This window comes from Stegastes partitus, unplaced genomic scaffold, assembly GCF_000690725.1.
Source record: "Stegastes partitus isolate 25-593 unplaced genomic scaffold, Stegastes_partitus-1.0.2 Scaffold1092, whole genome shotgun sequence".
Classification (NCBI taxonomy): Eukaryota; Metazoa; Chordata; class Actinopteri; family Pomacentridae; genus Stegastes; species Stegastes partitus.
Window position 1 is genome coordinate 111701 of NW_007578823.1, and position 20830 is coordinate 132530.

A 20830-nucleotide genomic window follows, 5' to 3' on the forward strand; every position below is an offset into this window, starting at 1 on the left:
AGCTGGACTGTTTAGTGGATTAATCCAGTAGGCGACTGACTAGTAATTTGGTAATTAATCACAACTTCTTCACGTGTTTATACTTCTTCCTTGTGAGGATATATTGCATTGTTTGTTTGAAACTGCTTCAAACTAAATAGGCAGATTGATCCAATTTTGATATGATCTTTTTATTTCTAAGATGGCGGGACACGCTGAGACTCTGCGCTTCGTGTTTCGCTCTTTTTACCGTTTGGTTTCGCTATCTTTACTGTTTATTTTATCATTCGGATATATTTACCGTCTCCATGAGCGCGTCTGAATCTCGTTGTGTTTGCTCCGCGTATACAACGACAACAAAGGAATCTAATTTCATCATCAGTGTGATACAGTGTAGTTAGTTGACATACAGTTTAGTACACTGTTAAATTGATGACGTTTGACTTGAGTTTGTTTTGGCCGCGATGTTAATTATTGTAGCGTTTTTTAGTATTTGAAAAAAAAAATATTCTGAGATTTTCACGACACCATACATCCGTTTACTATTTATTTCCAGCTTTTTTGACCTAAACAATGAACAATTTAGCTGAAAAACAAGCAGTTTACAGATTAACAGTTAATTAAAATAACCATTAGTTGCAAAATGTCGTGCATCACGTGCAGATTGTGGAAGTCTGACAGCGGTAACATGTCGGAGTTCTAACATGTAGTCTGGCACGTAGTCCAACAGGGAACTTTGCCCAGCATTACTCTAACCTACAGTACGTGTTTGTACCACAAGGGGGCGCTTTATTTCTTCATATTTGCTCCTATGATCAGCTCTGGTGTCTCGGTTCATGAAAATGAACCCCGTCGTCACTGCAGCTGGAAGAGTTTCTGTTTATTTCTTTTCCTAAGAATCTGATTGTTGTATTTAAATTCTGTAGCTTCGTCACTATGTAGGAGTTAGTTAGTGGCAGAGTTCACTGTTCCTACAGTTCATAACACGCCACCCTTGCTGTGAGGAAACTCAGATCAGAGTTGCAATTATTGCCGGATGTCTTTATTGAAATAACGAGCTTATACGGCTGCTCTGTCAACTGATACTCCACTTCATCTTCTGTTTTGCTTTTGAAGAAAAAGGAGGTTTGCTGCCTTCGACACTCTGGGAGCTGAAACCTTAAACCACATTGGGGGCTGTGATCTAATGGATCTGAAACCTAAAGACAGTGAGATAAGAGGCACATTTTCTAGCCAAGAAAGCTATTACAGATGCCACTGGAGTACAGAAACACCGTCCCTGGCCGGATGTCATTAAGCATCACAGAAGACGTTGTCATGGTGCCACTTTACGAGCTAAACGACGCCCTCTGCTGGCCAACGTGGATCCTCCTGCCTCCACTGGTCGCTACAGCAGTGACCTCGGTATCAGGTAATGCCAAATACGACATTTTAATTTCCTTATTTTCTTGTTATTCTGGATCCTTTTCATATAGAATTTCGACCAGGTCCCCTTATAAGATTTGTGCTATTTTTACCCTTCTATCGCGATTAGAAACACCTTCAACAATCCACTTTTGGGTAAAGAAAATAACTACTGATACCTTCAACCTGTTAGAATGCTAACATCTGATGTGAAGGATCCCTCCTCTGTTGAGCTGCTGTGTGAGCATTACAACATTTAGTGGATGTTGAGCCGTGATCAGAAAAACAAAAAATACTGCAGCAGATTTCCCTTTTTTCTAAAACATAACATCGAGTCTCCTTTATTTATAAATCACACTTGGCACAACAGACACTGAGCTCTCCAATAGAGAAACAAGAAGTTACAGATTTACCTTTAAAATATCACACTGTCAAAGATGGCTGATGTATAAAGTGCATTCTAAAGTGATGCTGCACGACGACAGGCAGTTAAAATAAGAACAACAGAGGAGTGACTGTTACGGTGCATAAACATAAAGTGCATCTGCAGTCTGTAACCCTGGTGTCTGATCCTCCGTCTAACCATAACTCCATACCTAGTCCTCAATGTGCACTGGGCACGACTCCTCATCTGTCCATCCGAAAGAAAGCGAAAGGAGGAAAAAAAGACAGAGACGGAGAAGAAGAAGAAGAGCAGAGGCAGAAAGAAGAGAGAGGAAGGAAAGGAAGGAAGGAAGGAAGATGTCCGAGGAAAGACAGCAGAGGATGTGAAGAATGATGAGGGGAAAAAAGGAGAGAAACAGAGAGATAACAAAACACTTTTACGACACACGAATAGAAAATATGTCACAACGTCCACCATTAAACACCGACTGGGTCATGTGGGTTCAAGGGGATGAAGGGGATGAAGGGAACCGGGGTTTGAGAGGGGAAGAGTCCGGACGATGCAGAGCTAAAGGCTGCGAAGGAAGTTTGAACTGTGAACCATTTTATATTGCATAATGTACAGACAAGCGAGAAAAACAGAGTAAAAGTCTGCACACCATAACAATAAGTCTACATTTACCTGGACTGATGGTTTTATATCCTACTTTTTTCTACATGATTTTAATTAACGGACCAAATCTGTTGTAGTATTTTGGGATATTGGTTTGTAGTGTTTGTGCTTGTGTCACATCACTTGTGTCTTGGATTCCTGGCGACTTTACACTTCATTTAATTGACAAAATGAGACTTAAAGGCGAGTTTGTGCTGAGAAAGTCTACATCACATGTGGGGTATGGATGGTTGAAAAGGTGCTGAACAAAGTGAAGCAAAAGCAACCAGGACTCCACTGGATCACATGGCCTAAATGCATCTCGAGTTGAGAAAACGATTCGACACCTTTAGCTCTCATCGCAGCAACCCAGCGAAGGGTGGTGAAGGCAGAGAGGGGGGAGGACAGGAGGGGAGGTGGAGAAAATGAGTTGCGGATGTTTGGCAAAGCGGCTCGGAGCTGGCAGACACTGAACATGAACTTCGACTTTTTGGGAAAGACCGGATTGTTTCTCTCTCACACTCTGAACATGCTGAAGTCACTCGTCAGACGCACAATAAGATGCACTCAGACGGTCGCACACAGACGCACACCAGGGCTTCGGCTAAAGGGGAGAGGAGGGAGAGAGTGCACAGCTAACCGGTTTTTGAAGAAGCAATGAAGCACCACAACACCAAAGGGTAAGGATGAAGAGAAGAAGGAAGGCTCCGGATCTTCATGCTGGGTAAAGATGCTACAAAAAAAAAAAAAACCCTCTCTCTCTGATCTGCCCAAAAGAAATTTGCTTGTCTTGTTTCTGTCCAGCTTAACTTAGCATGTTAGCATATGCAGCTAATGTGTCAGAAATCCTTACTTCATCTGACTCATGCACTCCCTCACACTTCCTCTCCTCCTGCATCTCTCCTCACCCCTCCCTCCCTTCACTCTCAGTCCTCAGCTCTCATTGGTCCATGTTCGAGAGGTTGCCACTCACCGGCGAATCGGCTGTCGGGAGCCTGCTCATTATCCAACCCCAAAGAGGGCGTGTCACAGAGGGCGACGCCCTGATTGTTATTGGCCAACTCTGGACACCTGCTCCGCCCACCTGCAAGCGAGGGCAAAGGTCAAACAAGAGCAGCCAGGCACAGCGGGGGGAGGGAGGGAGGCGGGACAGGCAGGGTGGGTGAGGGAGGGAGGAAGGGAGGAAGGGGTGAGGTGGGCCATGCTAGAATGGCAGTAACAAAATAATAACATCAGGTTTAGAGGGAGGCTGGCTCGGTGATCTGTGAAGCTCCTTCAGCAGGTATTATGGTCCCTGAGTGTGGATTTAGAGGCAAAAGGTGCTGCTGGTTTATAGCTTCATAAACAGTGTGTTCCAGTGGTTTTCAAACTGAGAGGTGACGATGAGCATGCAGAGCTGGAAAACATGTGATCAGTGAATCGAACACCTGAGCTCTGACGATACTTACTTTGTGTAATTAGCCAGAAAATGTACGAATGTGGTTCAGTACTGATGGATGGTTTACAGGGAGGAAAAGAAAAACAGGCGCTTCTAACAGAGCATCTTAATGTGTAGTTCATGATTTATTTTGTGTGTAAAACTCACATGAACTTGCAATTTTAATTTCTTTAATATTTGTTTGGCAAAAAAAATGTGTTAGATTTATGTGCTGTGGATGGAAAATGTATGAAAACTACAGCTGTCCTTTTGCCTTTAAAGCACTTAAAAGTTTTAAAGGAAAGTTTTACACACATGTACTGTTCTATGATCATGTGTATGTGAGACCATAAGCAGAAATGTTAAATAAACAGTTATTAGTTCAACATCTCCTGTTTTTGTGGAACATGTTGCAAATCAATTATCTGTTTTATCTTTATTTGGATATTATTAGATAAAATCAACAGCTCTACCTGCTTCTCTTTTTCCATAGAAACATCCCTATATGAGGACATACAGTGTTGTACACTATTAATCTGATAGACTGTGAGTTGTGTTTGTATTGGCTGCTACAATATGTTATAGTTTTATAGTATTTTAACAAATCGTGCGCGACACATCCGGTCACTGCAGTTATTTTTAGCTTTTTCTGTCCACTTTCTTTGCTAAGTGTTGAATTACACTTGGAGTCAGATGGTTTAGAAAATGATGCAAAATTTTAAAAAAAATCATAATAAATTGATATTTAATCGTATAATTTGTATTTGTCATTAGCTTTAGTCGTTTACACCAAACCAGCAGAGCACTGGCTCTCTTCTCATGTTTTCTCTTCCTGTCGCTCAGCTCAGTGTCTGCTGCCACATTAGTGTGACTTTTGTTTTCTCACTTATTAGATAAGCTGACAAATGAGACGAACTTATAAAAGGACGTGTATGGATGATTTGTGTGCCTCTTCCAGCATGGCCAGTTAATAAATACTGACATGTGTCATATGTGCTCGTGCATGCAGCAGCCTGCTTGTGAGCAGCATGTGAGTGTGTTAATAAGAAGGAAGTGGCAGAGATGACTGGATGATTGGCAGCTCAGCACAGAGACACAGACAGGGCACATTCAGAAGCTGTCTGGCAGCGCTGGTGCAGATGCACACGCGTGTGCGTGCAAACATACATCCTACAGTGCGTGTGCTCATTCACAGTCTGTCAGGCAGCACAGGTCCGCTCGTCTCCTAAAGAACTGAAAGGTCATTAAGCAGCTCACAGGTGCTCAGAGGTTGTTTCAGTCCGGCCCGAGGTGTCACAACACACACACACACACACACACACGCACACACACACACACACACACACACACACGCACACACACACACACACACACACACACACAATCCACAGAGAAGCTAATTTACATATCAAACTGCTGTCTAATGAAAGGTGACCTTGTTATGTTTGCTTCAAGCCCTACTGGTGGTGGATTCACACTCGCTGTACACCACAACACTTTCTTCAGCGCTCTCCACCACTCTCACTTCCTCACACACACACACACACACACACACACACACACACACACACACACTGACAGACACACAGAACAGCGCTCAGTGCAGATGGAGCATGTAGCAGCTTCATGATGCAGCAGCTAGAAACAGCAGATGCAGACCGCGAAGCTTTGTGACAGAAGTACGACACACTTCATCCTCAAACAGGAAAACACACAAACATACATGTTGTATACACGGACATTTATACAGAAGTGCAGCTCATGCAAATGCAGGTCAGTAGCGTGACGCACAGCAGAACCGCATCTGAACAACACAGGATGTCTGGATTTGCTCGTTTCCTTTTGTAAATGAAGGGATGCTCAGATCGATTGGAGTATTTATTACTAATTACCGGCCAGCAAATTCAGAATGAGGAGAGAACGCTTGTAAAATCAGACAAGCAAATAAATAAATAAATAAATGTCAGAGTTTTTACTGTCCGCTCCGTCAGCAGCAGAACAACTCAGACTGGACTCTCTGAAGGACACTCGGTTGACTGACTTGCACCGAGGTGGTAAATAAAGCTAAATGCCCCCCACAGTAACGCCTGATTTGTCTGATTTATATGTTGTAGGTTACTGATACTTAGCTACTCTTAACGCTAACGCCTTTCCAGTATTGATCTTTGACGCTTCTAACAAGTACTTCAGACCATAAAACCTGCATTTTAGGTTCTGTGAGTCTGCAGAGGCAACTCTAAAGTTGTTTTCTGATCTAAAACTTGATTTTTTATTATTATTTCATTGTACTAAAATTTATATTTTAATGCAGTGATAGAATCGTATCTGTAACTCTTGTCACATCCGGTTAATTTTTCTTATCTCTAACAAAACCACAGCAGGGCGATCACTAATCTATGCTGGAATTAAATGAAATCTGATGATATAATGACTGCAATAATGCTCCAATCAGTAATCGTATCACATCAAAGGCCTGTTTAGAGCATCCCCAGTGAATAAGATTTGGTTTGTAAGTTATTTAGGTCTCATGAGCTCAGCCCTCCCTGTGAAGCAGACCAGGTTTCTGGTGCACACATACTGCATGAGAAGCCATTCACTCCAGGTCAGATGCTGCATGTCGTGGTGGTCTCAGCCAACAGTGCATGCGTTCTAAACAGGGACTGCCCCATCTAGAGGACAACGTCTGACATAGAACCCCTTTATTTTGAAAGGGTTGTCATCACTCGGCCATGATTCAAAAAGAGTTACTGACAGATCGACCTCGTGGTTTGTATGAAAGGGTGTATTTCTTTTTCTCATGGCCTGAGAGCAACAAATGCAAAGGGAGGTGAGAGGTCAGGGGTGAAGGGTGAGGGATGGTTACCATAGTTACCTTTCCCATTAGACGGGGAGGAGCAGTCCTCTTCAGTGACATCATTTCCCTGAGAAAAACAGGAGAAAGAGTTTTGTAAAACTTCATAAGATGTGAATAAACACTAAAAATAAGCATGAACAGACCAGTGAGTTCGTCACCTCTGAGTCCTGTTCCTCTACAGCAACTGAGTAGTTTTGTTCCTTTGGCTCCTTGGAAAACTCCTGAATGAAAGAAAGGAAGAGATCCAGCGGGAGAAAATTGGATGATGAGAGGAGGCGTTCATTAAAATTACAACATCGTGCAGCTAACACGTCCTGCATCCTCACCCCGTCCTGCTGCGACAGTCCTCGGCTCTCCATGGGGGCGTCCTGGTTCTCCTCGCCCTCCACCTCGCCCCCATCGTCCCCCCCGGGCTCGCCTTCGGCCCCGGCCAGGTAGGACCCTGACATGGAGGACATGGTGTCAGTGCTGATGTGGGAGTGCTGCGAGTGGGACGAGGCCATGGACATCACTGACTGGGCCAGGCTGCTGCTCACTGGGTCTGACAGACAGACGAAGACACACATCACGGTCCGACTCGGGGGTTGGATGATTGTTTTTTTCCCCCTTTGGCTGCCGGGTGACATTTCCACCAGTTTGGAAAGAAAAATGATCCGTTCTCTCTCGAGGATAACAACAGCAGAAAACCTGAGTAGATTATTGTTCTGGTAGTGAATAGATCAGTGTTTCTGAATGCCAAAGCCCGTCTGCAGGATTAAAAGGCACGATGTCTTGGGAAAAAAATTGTGCAAATGATTCAATTGATCAGTTAGAAATGGTAAAAACTGAAAATATTGCATTATTTTATATTTCCCGTGGTCTTGCAAGATGCCAAAACAACCAAATTTGAGTTTAAAATCATAGTGTTTTGTCAAAATCGCTCTATTTTACATCTAATTTAAACATTTGCTCGAAAATACACCACTGTTCTAACCAGGTTACATAAAAAACAAAAAAATCCTCAAGGCAAGCATGAAGCCATGACTGACTCAGCGGTGACCAACAGTCACGTGGCAACAATTGTGGGACTTTTGGATGAACTGCAGGCTGTGTTTACAAAGAGTGGCGGGAAGACAAGTACGGAAACCAATGGAAATGTAAGTAGTAAAATTTCTATAGTATGTAGACTCGACATTTTTCCCCTGTGGAGAATTGGAAGCATGCCGTATATGTAAATTCCCCTTTTTTCACCTGTCGATTTTCTTTTTATAATTTATAGCATTGTATAATACTGCCCAGAAGATGCTTTTCTCTGTACCTCTAGTCATGGCTGTGCTGTTTCCTTAGAAGTGCACAACTTTAGTGAAAAATGAGCCCACGGTGACATAAAAAGGTGACAGGAGCCAAGAAAAAGCCTAAAATAATGTTCAATATTTGTCCAGATATTCATATTTACTATCATTGTAAGGGTTCGATTAATAGAAGCAACAAAACTTTCATGACTGTGCGTTAAAAAAAAAGGAACCTAGAGGTTATTAGCATAGCTTAGCATAAACACTGGCAGTGGGGGGAACAGCTAGCCTGGCCCTGCTGTGGTTCCAAACCAAACCAAACCACAAACCTTTGGGCAGAAGCATTTGATGGATAAACTGCTGAAGTAGAAAACATGACAATCCCTCTAAAAACATGAATGATGATTTTATTTCCGTCTCTGTCAGCAAAGTTTAAACAATCAAGATGAACTGTAGTAATGTTTAAAGATGCTTGTTGCCATATTTAGCATCTTTTAGCTACCTGTTTCCCCCTGCTTCCAGTGTTTATGCTAAGCTAAGCTAACTGCCCCTTTGCTGCAGATTTGTACTCAAGACACAGACATGAGTTCATCTAGTTTATCTCATAGCTGACTAAACACATCCGAACCTCAGCGCATCCCCCATTTTTGAGATAATTTAGTCCAAACCTTTGTCAGCAGCACAGGAGGCCTGGCTGCACAACAATTGGCTTTGTAGAAACATGTTTGAAGTCATTATAGCCTTTCATTCCAGCTGGAATAACAGTCCTCTCTTCCTGTTTTGTGCCGAAAAAAACCACCCAGCAGATTTCCCATAAAAATCCGATCCAGTGGCACCGACATAAAGCGCTGAGGTGGTGCGAGCTTCTAATTTATTTATGTTAAAAGGCTTCAAAGTGCGCCTCCAGCTCGCTGCAAGCTTTCATGCTAAATTTCAGGGACACTGAACTCCATTTTGAGGACAATGCTTTTCCTGACTGGACACTGCAGCTTAATCTGACATCTTAATTCAGTAAAAAGTATGAAACGAGAAGAAACCAACCTGTCTTGAGCTGCAGTCTCAGTTTAAAGTCAATTAAAATGTTTATTCCACACAGAAACACTACGTCACACAGAACAGAGGGAGCACAGCATCAGCCACAGATTAGATATTAGGACAGTAAAGCTCTTTGCAGACATGAAACATATAAGATTTGTGTCTTCATCACGTGAACACGGGTGACTTTGATCGGAGCTGAAAAGTTCACGACAAGCTGCTGCAGCAACAGATTCACTTATTTTGCAATTGGAGCCTTAATGATTATTGTGAGCGTGCTTCTGTTCTAGTAAATCTCCTATTAAGTAAAGAATTCATGACGTTTGATGGTGCAGAAGCATTACATGACAGAACTGTAAGTTAGATGTTTTTTTTCCTATTTGCTCACATGCCGTGTGTAAATTAAGGGTTTGTGGGTTTTTTTTAAAACATCTGTTTTATCCCAGTTGCACCGTAAAGAGAGAAACAAAATGTTTACAAAATGTTTTTTACTTCAATAGAGCGATCTTCTTTTCTCTGTGCATAATAAAGGATGCTTCCTGTTGAATTAATTGTTGAGACATTTCTGTGCATGTTTCATGTTGTTGTGTCGACGTTAAGTTCGGACGTCTGTAATGTTTAAAGAGTCACGGAGATGCTTTTGTTGTTGCGTCTGCACATTAAAGCGGTACTCAGATATGAAACCAACACGTCAGAGATGCGAAAATACAACATCAGCATTAACTATTCACAATATAAGGAATAAATGTAAACAATAAAACTCTTAAATGTGAAAGTAATTCATCCAATAACAAAAGCTTTTCAAGCTACTCCAGATTTTTGTCATGTAGGTCTGAGTGCGTCTTATTGTGGGGACATAAATATACCCAATCTACCCAGACTCTCCTTCCTTCTGGGGGCAAGAAACATCAAACATTTCACAGTGAAGGTTAGTGTTTAAGGTTGTGGTGAGTTTGTGTTAGGGATGTGTGTGTGTGTGTGTGTACCTTCCGGGGAGGTGATGGTGGAGGAGAGCGGGGTGCCGGTGCAGGATGACTGGTCGATGGCTCCAGACGAGGACAGAGTCAGGTTCTCGCTGTCTGGAGTCACTCCGCACTGTAACACAACGAGAGCACAACGCTACATGATCTTACGCGCTCAAAAACAAACGCGTACACTCCCACTGCCGCTGGAGAAATCCGACACGGAGATGATGTGTTTTCTCCTCGTCTGCGTTTGACACACTGACCTCCTGCTGGTCCACGACCAGTTTGTGGCGACACGCCTCCGACTCGCTGCAAGACTTCTCGTCCTCCTCCTCAGGAAGCACAGAGGAATTCTGGGAAAGTGACCTGAAATATACGACAAGACGGACTTATAGCACCAGTGGGTTTGACGCACTAGTTTTACCGAAACACTCAAATGATACAGAGATGGACACTAACAAAAAATGCTGTTTGTATTTGTCAAAAAATACTTGAACATGAGTGAATCCTACATAAAACACCACATTTCTTTTTTTAAAGTAATTTTTTGGCCCTTGGGCCTTCACTGATAGTGCAGTGAGAGAGAGACAGGAAAAAAGAACGGGGGAGGACAAGTCGGAAAGGGCCATGAGCGGGATTCGAACTCATGACCTCCACATCGGGACTGTAGCCCTGTACATGGGACGCCAGCTCAACCAGGTGAGCTATAGTGGCGCCCCTAAAACTATACATTTCTAAGGCCGTATTGATTCCCTGTGAAAATCTGTGCATTCGTGTTTTCCTCTCTGCTCGTATCGCTGCTTTGCCCGGACTGAGACTCTCATATTTCAGTTGTTAGAGACAAATGAGCAACACCTGAATGTGAGTTTGATCCCAGTTGGTCGACTGTTTGTTCGTGTACAATGAAATCTGAGCAAACCAGGATCAAACAGTCCCTGACAGGATTAAACAGAACTAACTTCTATGTATGTTAAGTTCTCCAGAAATAATGCTGAAGATGTATTTTTACATTTGACTGATGCTTCATTAATAACATGCACAGAGAAACAATCTGTACTTAGCGCTACACAGCCAGTCTGTAAAATAAACAAGCCAATTCTGTTTGTGAGAAGACAACTGGGACAAAAAGTTTAAACCACTGCTCTATTGTTTCACTGACATATTTCACTCTGGATGCAGTAAACTGGAATCAAATAGACACAAATCACAAGGCAACAGTAAACTGATAAAGCACTACGCAGCCACTTTCTTGCTCATCGACGCAGTAAAAACTAACAGTGAGCAACGTTCTCTGACTGGACTCACTTTGATCCACTCTTCTTGAGTTTGAGTCCCTGACTGGAGTTGGAGTGGTCTAGAGGGGAGAGGGAGCGGGCCGGCGCCGGATGGGGCTCGCTGCTGTACGGAGGCAGCGCTCCGGAGACGTGGCTGGGACCAGAGTGGAGAGGAGGAGGAGCCACCGAGGAGGTGTTGAGGGGCCCGTTCAACGCCTCCAGCAGAGACACGGCCTCGTAGCCCGGAGGGATGTGCTCCGACGCCTGCAGCGAGAACAGAACGCGGGGAACGTGAGTTTGCTGCGATCAGAAATGATGGTTGTTCTGTACACATCCAGTTGTTTGTGTCCACTGTGCCTCACCGAGTGTTCCTCAGAGTCGGAGGTCTGGGAAGTGATGACGGGGTTAAAGCTGGTAGGTGACAGAGGACTGAGTTTCTTCCTCATGGCTCGGATCTGAAGCAGAGCTCTGAAGGCTTTAAGGAAAACAAGGCAACATTAAAAACAGATTGAAATAATCCCAACATTTAATAACACTGAAAATGTTACTTTAGGACAGGGGTCTCGAACTCCGGTCCTCGAGGGCCGCAATCCTGCAAGTTTTAGATGTTTCCTTCTTCCAACACACCTGATTCAAATGATCAGCTATTCATCAAGCTCTGCAGAAGCCGGATAACGATTCTGATCATTTGAATCAGGTGTGTTGGAAGAAGGAAACATCTAAAACATGCAGGATTGCAGCCCTCGAGGACCAGAGTTCGAGACCCCTGCTTTAGGAGAAATAAAACTATTTCTCAAAGGTACACTTAACATGAGGAAGAGACAGGAGGAAACTATTCACAGTCCATACAGGGCATCACAGGAGACTGTCATCATTTATTTTGGATTTCCGTGAGCTTTAAACCCTCTTTGCTAAACCTGTCACAGATTACCACAGCTGCACTGTATTTGATTTTGCATTAAGTCACCCTCTAGAAGGAATAATAAACTTTTTTTTTAAGCTCGAGAGAGAACTTTTCTATCCTTCTGTGAATTTGTTAAAACAATGCAGCAGATTTTACACCTTTTCTTCTCGGATGTCAAACGTAGGTTGAAGTTTCCTCTGCTGCTGTTTCCAGTCGGTGTTGATGCAGCAGCTATTGTTCAAACCTCCTTTCCTTCCTCTGACATTGTGTTCTGCATGAAACACCAACATTTCATCTGTGCTATTTTTCTTCCATCACTGCAGCCACCTGACCGTTGTGCGACAATTTGTAAGTAAATCTCCCCGTCAGTGTGCAAAACACACGGTCCTTCATCAGAGTCTGGAAAAGTGTAAGTCTGCTTTCTGCACTCCTTGTGATGCCCCCTTTGAGGTTCAGGGAGCATCACCAGCAGCGGCAACCACTTTTCAGACAGGAACAAACTCTAACGCTGATGGGAACTCACGCAGTCTGCAGATCGGGCAGCAGTTGGCCTGGTAGCGCAGCGTGTCTGCGCAGGCGTTGCAGAGACACAGATGCCTGCACGGCAGGATGAGTGTGTCTCGCACATCAGACAAACAAACGACACACTCGGCGCTGTTGTCACTGATCTCGTCGTCAGCAACCTGGGGACACAAATCATTAAAACATTAAGAAGAAAGAGACTTCCTCGAGTGGAGCTACAAAGGCAGACGGTTACGCTGATCTGTTTCACTACACTTCCGTGTCACTTGTGATGCGCTCAAAGACGACTGAAGCACTTGTCGTGTTTTGTGATATCTACCTTTGATTCCTGACTGTTGTATTTGTTCTCTATACCATAGATCTCCTGCAGCAGGTAGCTCACACCATCCACCTGGGAAAAAGGGAACGCAGTGAAGAACAAAGGCAGCCGGTCTCAGGGGCCAGACGTAATGTTCAAGGGGGAAATAAAGCTTTGGTGTGTCTTTGTCTTTCAAAAGCATGCGAGTGTTACACAAGAAGGAGGAGGGAGGGGAGAAGAAAAGCAGGTGTATTCACCACTTGTTTCTGCTTCAGAGGCTTCACACAGTAGCTCCCGTCCATGTGCTAAAGAAGAGAGCAACAGATGTACATTATTATTAGTATTATTATCATTAACCCCTCTGTCATATCAGCTGAGCCTGGAAAATGGGCTGCACTAACTGACAAGCCAGATCCTGTCACATCTTATATGAAATTGAATTATAATTCTGCTCTGACGACAACACTCAGGTGCTTTTATGAACAGTTTATACATGCAGTTGTCATTCCTCTTGTTCAGACTGGCTGTTAAGAGGTTACTTCCCATTTTGCAAGCTAAGCAAAGGAGGAAACGTTCATTCTGCAAAAAAAAGTTCAGAAAAGAAACAATCCAGAGAACCATAAAGAGAGAACTTTGTACAAACAAGTCTGTTAACGGTGGAAAATACTTGTTTTACGTGATCAAGACTGCTGGAGTTTAGCCTCAGATAAACTTTGGATTATATTTTTTATGACTGTGGATTACGTCCTCTGTCTCTTCTACAGCAGTGACATTAAGAGGGAACCATGTGATGGCCGGCGTGAACAGCGAGCAAAACCAAAGTACCTGTGAGTCTGTCCTTCAAACGTGGTCCAATTTCAAACAGTCCAAATAGCATCAATGATTCGATTTTATTTCCTTAAATTAATATATTCTGAAAATAAAACCCTCTCCGTGAACTGCATTAAAACAGTAAAACGTCCCCAATACTGAGCTATTTAATCAATACAGCTTCACTGTTGTGATTACAGACACAAGTAATTAAATGCAAAGTGCCATCAGGGCCTTGTTTGTATGCACGGCGAGGCTTTACACTGTCATCCAACACCCAAATATGCTAATACACTGAGATTTAAAACAGAGAAATGTAAAAGATTTTCATATCTTATAAGCAGATTTTTTGACATTTTAGCTTGAAAAAGGACTTTTTGTCAAAACCTGCCCGTATGTTAACGGGTTCAGTGTTTCAGTGCTGCCTCAGAGCAGTTGCAGCATCTCTCTTGTCTTTCTTACCTTCTCAAACGTAGCCAGGAGGATGTGAGAGTGGCCCAAATGTTCTGCAAAGATAAAAGACAGAGGACACGTCTTTGCTTGTAATTCTGCTGCTTTGCTTTCACATCAGACTACGACAAACCGCAGCAGCTCACCTTCTCCTTCGTCGACGACGGCCTGCACCACCATGGGGAAGATCTCCTTGTCCATGTCGAACAGCAGCTGAGAAGAGAAGCGCTGCAGATATTTATCTGTACAAACTGGCTTCGCACTCAAGCAGGGCCTCGAACAGACGTGTGGCTCAACAACGAGCGTGCAGATACGAGCCGCCTACCTCGTCGTCGGCCCATTCGCTGAGGTTGACGGTGTGCGAGGGCAGACAGAACTGCTGGCAGACTCCCCTCTTGAAGTGCACCGTCTCAGACTGCAGCGAGCTGTCCTGTGGCAGGTAACTGCAGGAGAACACAGAGGCGCTAATCAGAACTGGCTGCTTCTGTCTGCTGCAGTTGACGCGTGGGTGGTTCATTTCTAAGCATAATGAGCTCTCGGTGCTTAAATGCAGCAGTTACCAGAATTAATTGTTTTTTTTTTTCCTGAGCAGTAAACCAGAGAGGGGGAGTCTTATTTAAATAAATCCTATTCTGTGTGAAGTGCTGAATGCTGTGGGCAACATCTGCTTACATCCTGTCAGGACAGAAATAGAATCAGAGGCAGCCCTTTATGCAGGATATTCATATACAGGGACGTAACATAAAACGTGTTACGCAACACCATGTGGGCATAACTTATGAGCATCTGTATGAATATTTATGGATGTATTTTTCCATTTCATACCAGCCTGCATTTGTATTTCAGTATTTAGTCTCTTGTTTTGTTCATGGATGCAACAATTCTACTTTTTCTCTGCAGATACCTCCATATATCCAAAACCTGTGTTGTATTTTTCCCAAAACTTTACCAGCTAGTTTCCCAGAGAAGGATCAAGCTTAATCTTCGACTAAAAGAAAAATTAAATGATGATCTTTATTGACTACAGACATAATCCGTGTCTGGGAAGCTGAGCCCCACTCTGGAACGCACACAGCGTAGATCTCGTCGGGATCATTTTCATGTAATGTAACATAAGTCCCTGCTTGCTCTTGGCTTTGTACCTGACGGCGCAAACATGAATTTTTCAGCATTAATGAAGAACCTGTATTTAATGTGGATCAGTCTCGAGCCTTTTGAGAAATCGCCGTGACAGCTTTTGAAGGCGAACCGCGGTCGCAAACATCTCGAATGCCAAACTGAAAGTCACACGTTCTCGAGATGAGTAATTTGTGCTCGTCTTAAGCGCTTAAGTGACAGTTGAGCAACAAAAACAAATAAAAAAAATAAAATAAAATCAGCACACACATCAACACAGGTTTGATTTTAAGACATCCGACTCTACATCACAGATACGGTATGATATGCAAACTCCACTGACAGAAACTAGTTATACTTCAGTAAAGAGAGAGCATCCGGTGTCATTTGTCCCACTTACACTGGCACTCCGTTGTGAAACTCCTCTATGGCCTGGTAGTAGATGGTGATGGCCACCTGTGTGTCAGCGTCGAAAGTAAACTCTACGTTGTAACACGCTCGGTTCTTCCCCGCCGCCTCGTCGCCCGGCAGCTTCAGGTCCTCGCTGCACCTGGAAACGGGCAAGAAATCCGAAATATATATAAACGCTTCAGGCTTTGAGTCGATAATCTGAACCAGAGGACTTATTTTTATGTCTGGTCATGGATAGTTATTCTTGTTTATGTCCTGTTTTCAGGGTTGAGGAACATGTTGTGCTTTTATTTCTGGCTTCAGTTTTGTAATTGGATGGCATACGTAACGCTCAAAAATAAGTCTGCCCTACAAACACAACAAAACAAAACAAAAAAAACATGAATGATTTGGCACTCTCCCTTAAAAACACCTCAGCGGATACAAAATTAGACACCAGCTCAGCGGTGTAATGAAGGGTTACCACCAGTGTGTCAGGTGGACTGACCTTACGAGCCGCAGCGTGTCCTTTCGAATGTTTATAAGGCTTCGTAGCGTCTTTACTGGTTCCTGAGGTGGAGGGGCTGCATAGGGGAACTGAAGACAAAAAGAAAACAACAAATTATAGATGGAAAATACATGTTACGACTCGGACCGGCGTTCATTTTCTCTCCACCGCGCCGCATTCCTCTCTCCACCGCAGCAAATTCAGGGTTACGCGATGACCGTGGCTGCTCCGAGTTTAACCTTAACACAGAGGAGGTTTTGGTTTGTCAGCACGGATCTTGTCGGTGCTGACAAGTGCTGAGCCGGAGAGAAAAATTTCGCTCAGACTGTGTCTTTCCAGGGACAAGGCTGACACTTCAGACAGCACATTTCTGCAAACATGGGGACCACAGGAGTGTAAAAGAGTCCAGGGTCAAAGAGAGTCTGTCTCTTACAAAACCAAACCGGTCTCTGATAAGACTGTAAAGAACATTCGCTTATCTACTTTCTCCTGTGGCCGACCCTGCCTTCAGCAAGAAAAAAAATCGTCACTAAAAACCTTGAAGTGTAACCTTTAAACTTGACCCAGTCTGCGCTTTGCTTCTCAGCGCTCCTTTGTTGTGCGTTTGAAGCCAGAAGTTGCTGAGCGAGCGTAAGGGGAGAGCCGAGGTGGTTGCGAGGATCTCTGGAGGAGAAACATGCAGGATGTGGTCAGATACCTCGACACTACAACCCCTCATCTGTGTGCCTGTGTGTGCTTAAGTGTGTGTGGCGGCGAATGGCACCGTATTCAGCACTATTACACATCTGGGCTCAGCAGGAGTCACGCCTGTAAACCACACAAACAAACACACAGATGCTGAAACGAGCCATTCACTGGAGGCAACACTGTAGGTCTTATGGTGTGTTAAACATGCCCCAACATCAGAGAAACCGTCTGCATCTCCTCACACACACTCAGGCTGACGTAAAAACTGTTTTTTTTTTCCTCTTTACGTACAGGTGAGTGCTGCTCAAAGAATGCACAAGTCGATATTTATTAATGATACAGGCAGGCTCATTAAAGCAGATTTTTTTTCTGGAAAACGTCATTCCAACGAGAGTTTACGGCCACATTAGCGGCTCCGTGTGAAGCTGTATGAAGACAGCAACGGCAGAGTTCTGAGCTGAGGGGAAGAAGTTCACACTGTCAGAGCTAACAAGCTGATATTTAGGAGTTATGACGTTTACAATATTCACCATCTTGATTTAGCATGTTGACGTGCTTACATTTAGCGCCAAACACAAGCTGCGTCCTAAACTAAATGTGTAAAGTGTATTCTACATACTAACTCGTAGTGAGCAGTTTTAGGAGCTAGTATGCAAAAAATTAAATGCATTCACTTGCATTTTGCTGGATGAATAATGTAAATAAAGCAAAATTAAGGTTTGTTTTCCACATGCATTGAAATTTTTATTGTATATTAATTATCAGGCTTGTTAAATTGGCTATCATGTATTCTGAATCTGTATTTTTCCACTGAAGCGATGATCCTGTCTTGTACTTTTCTACCGAGCACAGTGCATGTCCTTGGAGATAACATGGCCGCTTAGACCTGGTTAGAAAGCTGAAACTCCTCTGTTCTATCAGTTTGGACTGTTACTTCAGATACACGCTGTACCAACAGCATCCACGCAGTCCAACCTCTGTACGGGGCAGACCCAGCCCAAGAAGATAAACGTGAATTATTTCCAGACATCGAGGCTCTTTCTGTCACTCTGAGCCCAGCGATGCCTCACTTCACCTTAAGATTTCTCCGGTTTGTTCTTGGGCTTCCGGCTAAAGAATCGGGGCCAACAGGCTCCACGTTAGCCACTAAAAGTCCAACTACAGAACAAGAGTTGAAAATTAGCGACAGCCATAAACTGTCAGTGCAGCAATGTTTAACTGTAACGCCCTCATGAACCTCACACAAGTCAAACATTATATCATGATGGAAAGAACAACAGGTAAAAGAAAAGGACCAACAAAGTCCTACTGAGACTCAGAAGCAAATTAGACAAAATAAAATGTTGGCCTTGCATGAAAGTCTAAGAGGGCTGCAAGGTGACGCAGTTGGTAGCACCGTTGCCTCGTAGCTAGAAGGTCGCCGGTTCATGTCCCGGTGAGGACACCCAGGATCTTTCTGCGTGGAGTCTCCATGTTCTCCCCGTGCAGCGTCGGTTCTCTCCGGGTTCTCCGGCTTCCTCCCACAGTCCAGAAACATGTTGAGGTTAATTGGTGATTCTAAATTGTCTGTAGGTGTGAATGTGAGTGTGCTTGGTTGTCTGTCTCTAAGTGTAGCCCTGTGATGGACTGGTTACCTGTCCAGGTGAACCTGAGTCAGCTGGGATAGACTCCAGCCCCCCACGACCCTATTGAGGATTAAGCTGTGTATAGATGATGGATGAAAATTTAAGAGATCACCAAAAGTTATTACAATTTACCCTCAACATCTGGAGTAACTTCCATTTAATATTTTTCTCAGGATTTAACTGACATGTCAGCGTTATGATGGCGCTGGAGGAAAGTCAGAGACCCTCAAAATCACGAGGATTCATCTTCTGGCAACCATGAACGTCTCTGCAGAACTTCATGGCAGTCCGTCCTGAGATATTTCAGTCCAAATCAAAATGGTTTCACCCCATCATGTGGCTTAAAATCCATTTTGTATTTGTGTGCTTCAGGCAGGACGTTCTGAAAAATCCCTAAATATAGCCTCGTCCATTATCATATTTGTCGAGCGGCACAGGAGACCGAGCGCACAACAACTGCGGTTGGGTTTATGATTCCACAGCACCATCTGCTCAGAAACCACCAAACATTATATAATGCTGGTAAAGCTTCAGACGCACATACAAGAACAAAAAAAAAAAAAAACACGCCATCACCAGCTGAATTCTGTGCCCACAGGAGGATTATAAACACCCACATAATCGGGAGAAAAACTGCACTCCTAATTTTAGCCCCAGTCTAGACAGAAACAGCAGAGCGACTGAGATTAGTGCACAGTGAGATGGAGCTGAGTCTCTCCATATCAGCCTCACTTAGGCAAACACTTTAGTTCCCTCCAAGCCTTTCGGCCTGTGGCGAATTCTGTCTTCCCTCTGCGGGCTCCAGCTCTTTGTGATCCGCCGCTCTCATTAGTTTGACCTTCAGGTTCATGATTAGGTTTGAACGAAGCCTCCAGAGGGACGGTCGCTTATCAGCCTCTCTGTAGAGGCAACCGGCAGGCTGTCATTTCACTTTTAATTAGTTTGACAGGATGAGACGTGGAAATAAATTTCAATTAGTGACAGTCTGACAGCGTGTTAATTGCCACTGCAGGAGCCACAGCTGCCGAAATGTATCCGTGACAAGAAGACAGCGGCGCCTTTTGATCCTGAAATGTCCACTAATGCGTTTGTCGATGGACCAAAAGCTGAAAAAATCGTGTTTTCGCTGCACAAATGTGAAGATGTCAAAACTGTGACGGACATTTTTCAGCGTTTTCTGACATCTTAAAGACTAAACACTTTCAAAAACAATAACTCACACTTGACAATGAATTAATTGTTAGCTCCAAAGCAAAAACCTTTACTTATGGATAATTTAATCATCCTTATAGAGTTTTATCCAATTTTGAGTGCATTCCTGACGATGGAAACAATACTTGTCTTCCCTAAAACACTCAGGTTTGAGCATCTACAGTTCCGTGACCACTGGTTAAACTCCATCTGCTGAAAAACATCATGTAATATGACTGAAAAGCTCCGGGGGAAGCTTCACAATGATGGTATAAACACTGGTCTGTAGTTTTAGACAAGTCAAAAGATTTGCTTTTGGCAGATTTGTTTGGTGTGAGTCTATTTTACAAAAACAAAGAAGGACTCATTTCAGCCTAAAAAGTTCGATTCCTAACCCTCAGGCTGAGTCTAAAACAGGAGCTGCGCCTCCATGGTAACACAAACTGACAAAAAGGGACAAACATGGATCATAGTTTGTGGTTTGCAGATAAAATGGGAGTTTTTCCAGAATGCCCACTGGAAGCGAACTTTTTCAAATCAGTGTTGGTTATATTCGTGACTGAACTTGAAAGTATCTTCGTTACAAGTTCATTCTTCAAGGACGCACACAACTTTAAAAGAACTTTATGTTTCTGGCAGACAGTTGGGAACAACTTTTGGCAACGTCGCCATGTTGCATTTGCAGGAAGGTCATGTTTTTAAATGCAAATGAGATCTGTGGCCGTGGACTTCTGGCTGACTTTGTGGAAAACTTCCATCCATTAGCACTTCACTTTTCAGACGGTCACTTGGGGGTCGGACTTTATCCCAGGTGACACGGGGTGAGAGGTGGGTCGCACCCCGGACAGGTCAGCGGTTCATCACAGGGTCGGCATTCGTGCTAAAATTCACACCAGCTTAGAATCACACCATTTAGAATATGCATGTCTCGCACAGCAAAGTGACGCCGGCACACAGAGAACAGCTGACCAACAGGTTCAAACTCACAACCAGGAAAATCAATCTTACAAATATAAAAACTACATCAAATATGAATTTGTGGTAGTTTTCCAGCTAAAGTCCACCTCAAGTTTAGCACACATCTAATTTGCATA

The 20830-nt window shown here is 43.6% G+C and overlaps 2 protein-coding genes across 5 annotated transcripts in view; one reads left to right on the forward strand and one right to left on the reverse strand.

The window, feature by feature from the left end:
- Window positions 1-20830, reverse strand: part of rnf157 (ring finger protein 157) — a 28358-nt gene that overhangs the window by 2734 nt on the left and 4794 nt on the right. Inside the window, exons 3-18 of one of the 4 annotated variants that reach the window (XM_008295971.1) lie at window positions 16234-16322; window positions 15736-15885; window positions 14545-14662; window positions 14366-14432; window positions 14232-14275; window positions 13217-13264; window positions 12981-13052; window positions 12663-12822; window positions 11598-11710; window positions 11267-11499; window positions 10225-10327; window positions 9983-10091; window positions 7017-7132; window positions 6849-6911; window positions 6709-6757; window positions 3393-3503 (exon numbers count right to left, since the gene is read on the reverse strand). In XM_008295971.1, the coding sequence (XP_008294193.1) occupies window positions 3393-3503; window positions 6709-6757; window positions 6849-6911; window positions 7017-7132; window positions 9983-10091; window positions 10225-10327; window positions 11267-11499; window positions 11598-11710; window positions 12663-12822; window positions 12981-13052; window positions 13217-13264; window positions 14232-14275; window positions 14366-14432; window positions 14545-14662; window positions 15736-15885; window positions 16234-16322 (1645 nt within the window). Of the gene's footprint in view, window positions 1-1979; window positions 2015-3392; window positions 3504-6708; window positions 6758-6848; window positions 6912-7016; window positions 7232-9982; window positions 10092-10224; window positions 10328-11266; window positions 11500-11597; window positions 11711-12662; window positions 12823-12980; window positions 13053-13216; window positions 13265-14231; window positions 14276-14365; window positions 14433-14544; window positions 14663-15735; window positions 15886-16233; window positions 16323-20830 lie in introns of all 4 variants that reach the window. The other 3 variants (XM_008295970.1, XM_008295973.1, XM_008295972.1) reach the window with 3 other exon arrangements.
- srsf2a (serine and arginine rich splicing factor 2a) overlaps window positions 16825-20830 on the forward strand; it is a 12421-nt gene continuing 8415 nt past the window's right edge. Inside the window, exon 1 of the mRNA XM_008295969.1 lies at window positions 16825-16828. The gene's annotated coding sequence lies outside the window, so the exon portion shown is untranslated. The remainder of the gene's footprint in view (window positions 16829-20830) is intronic.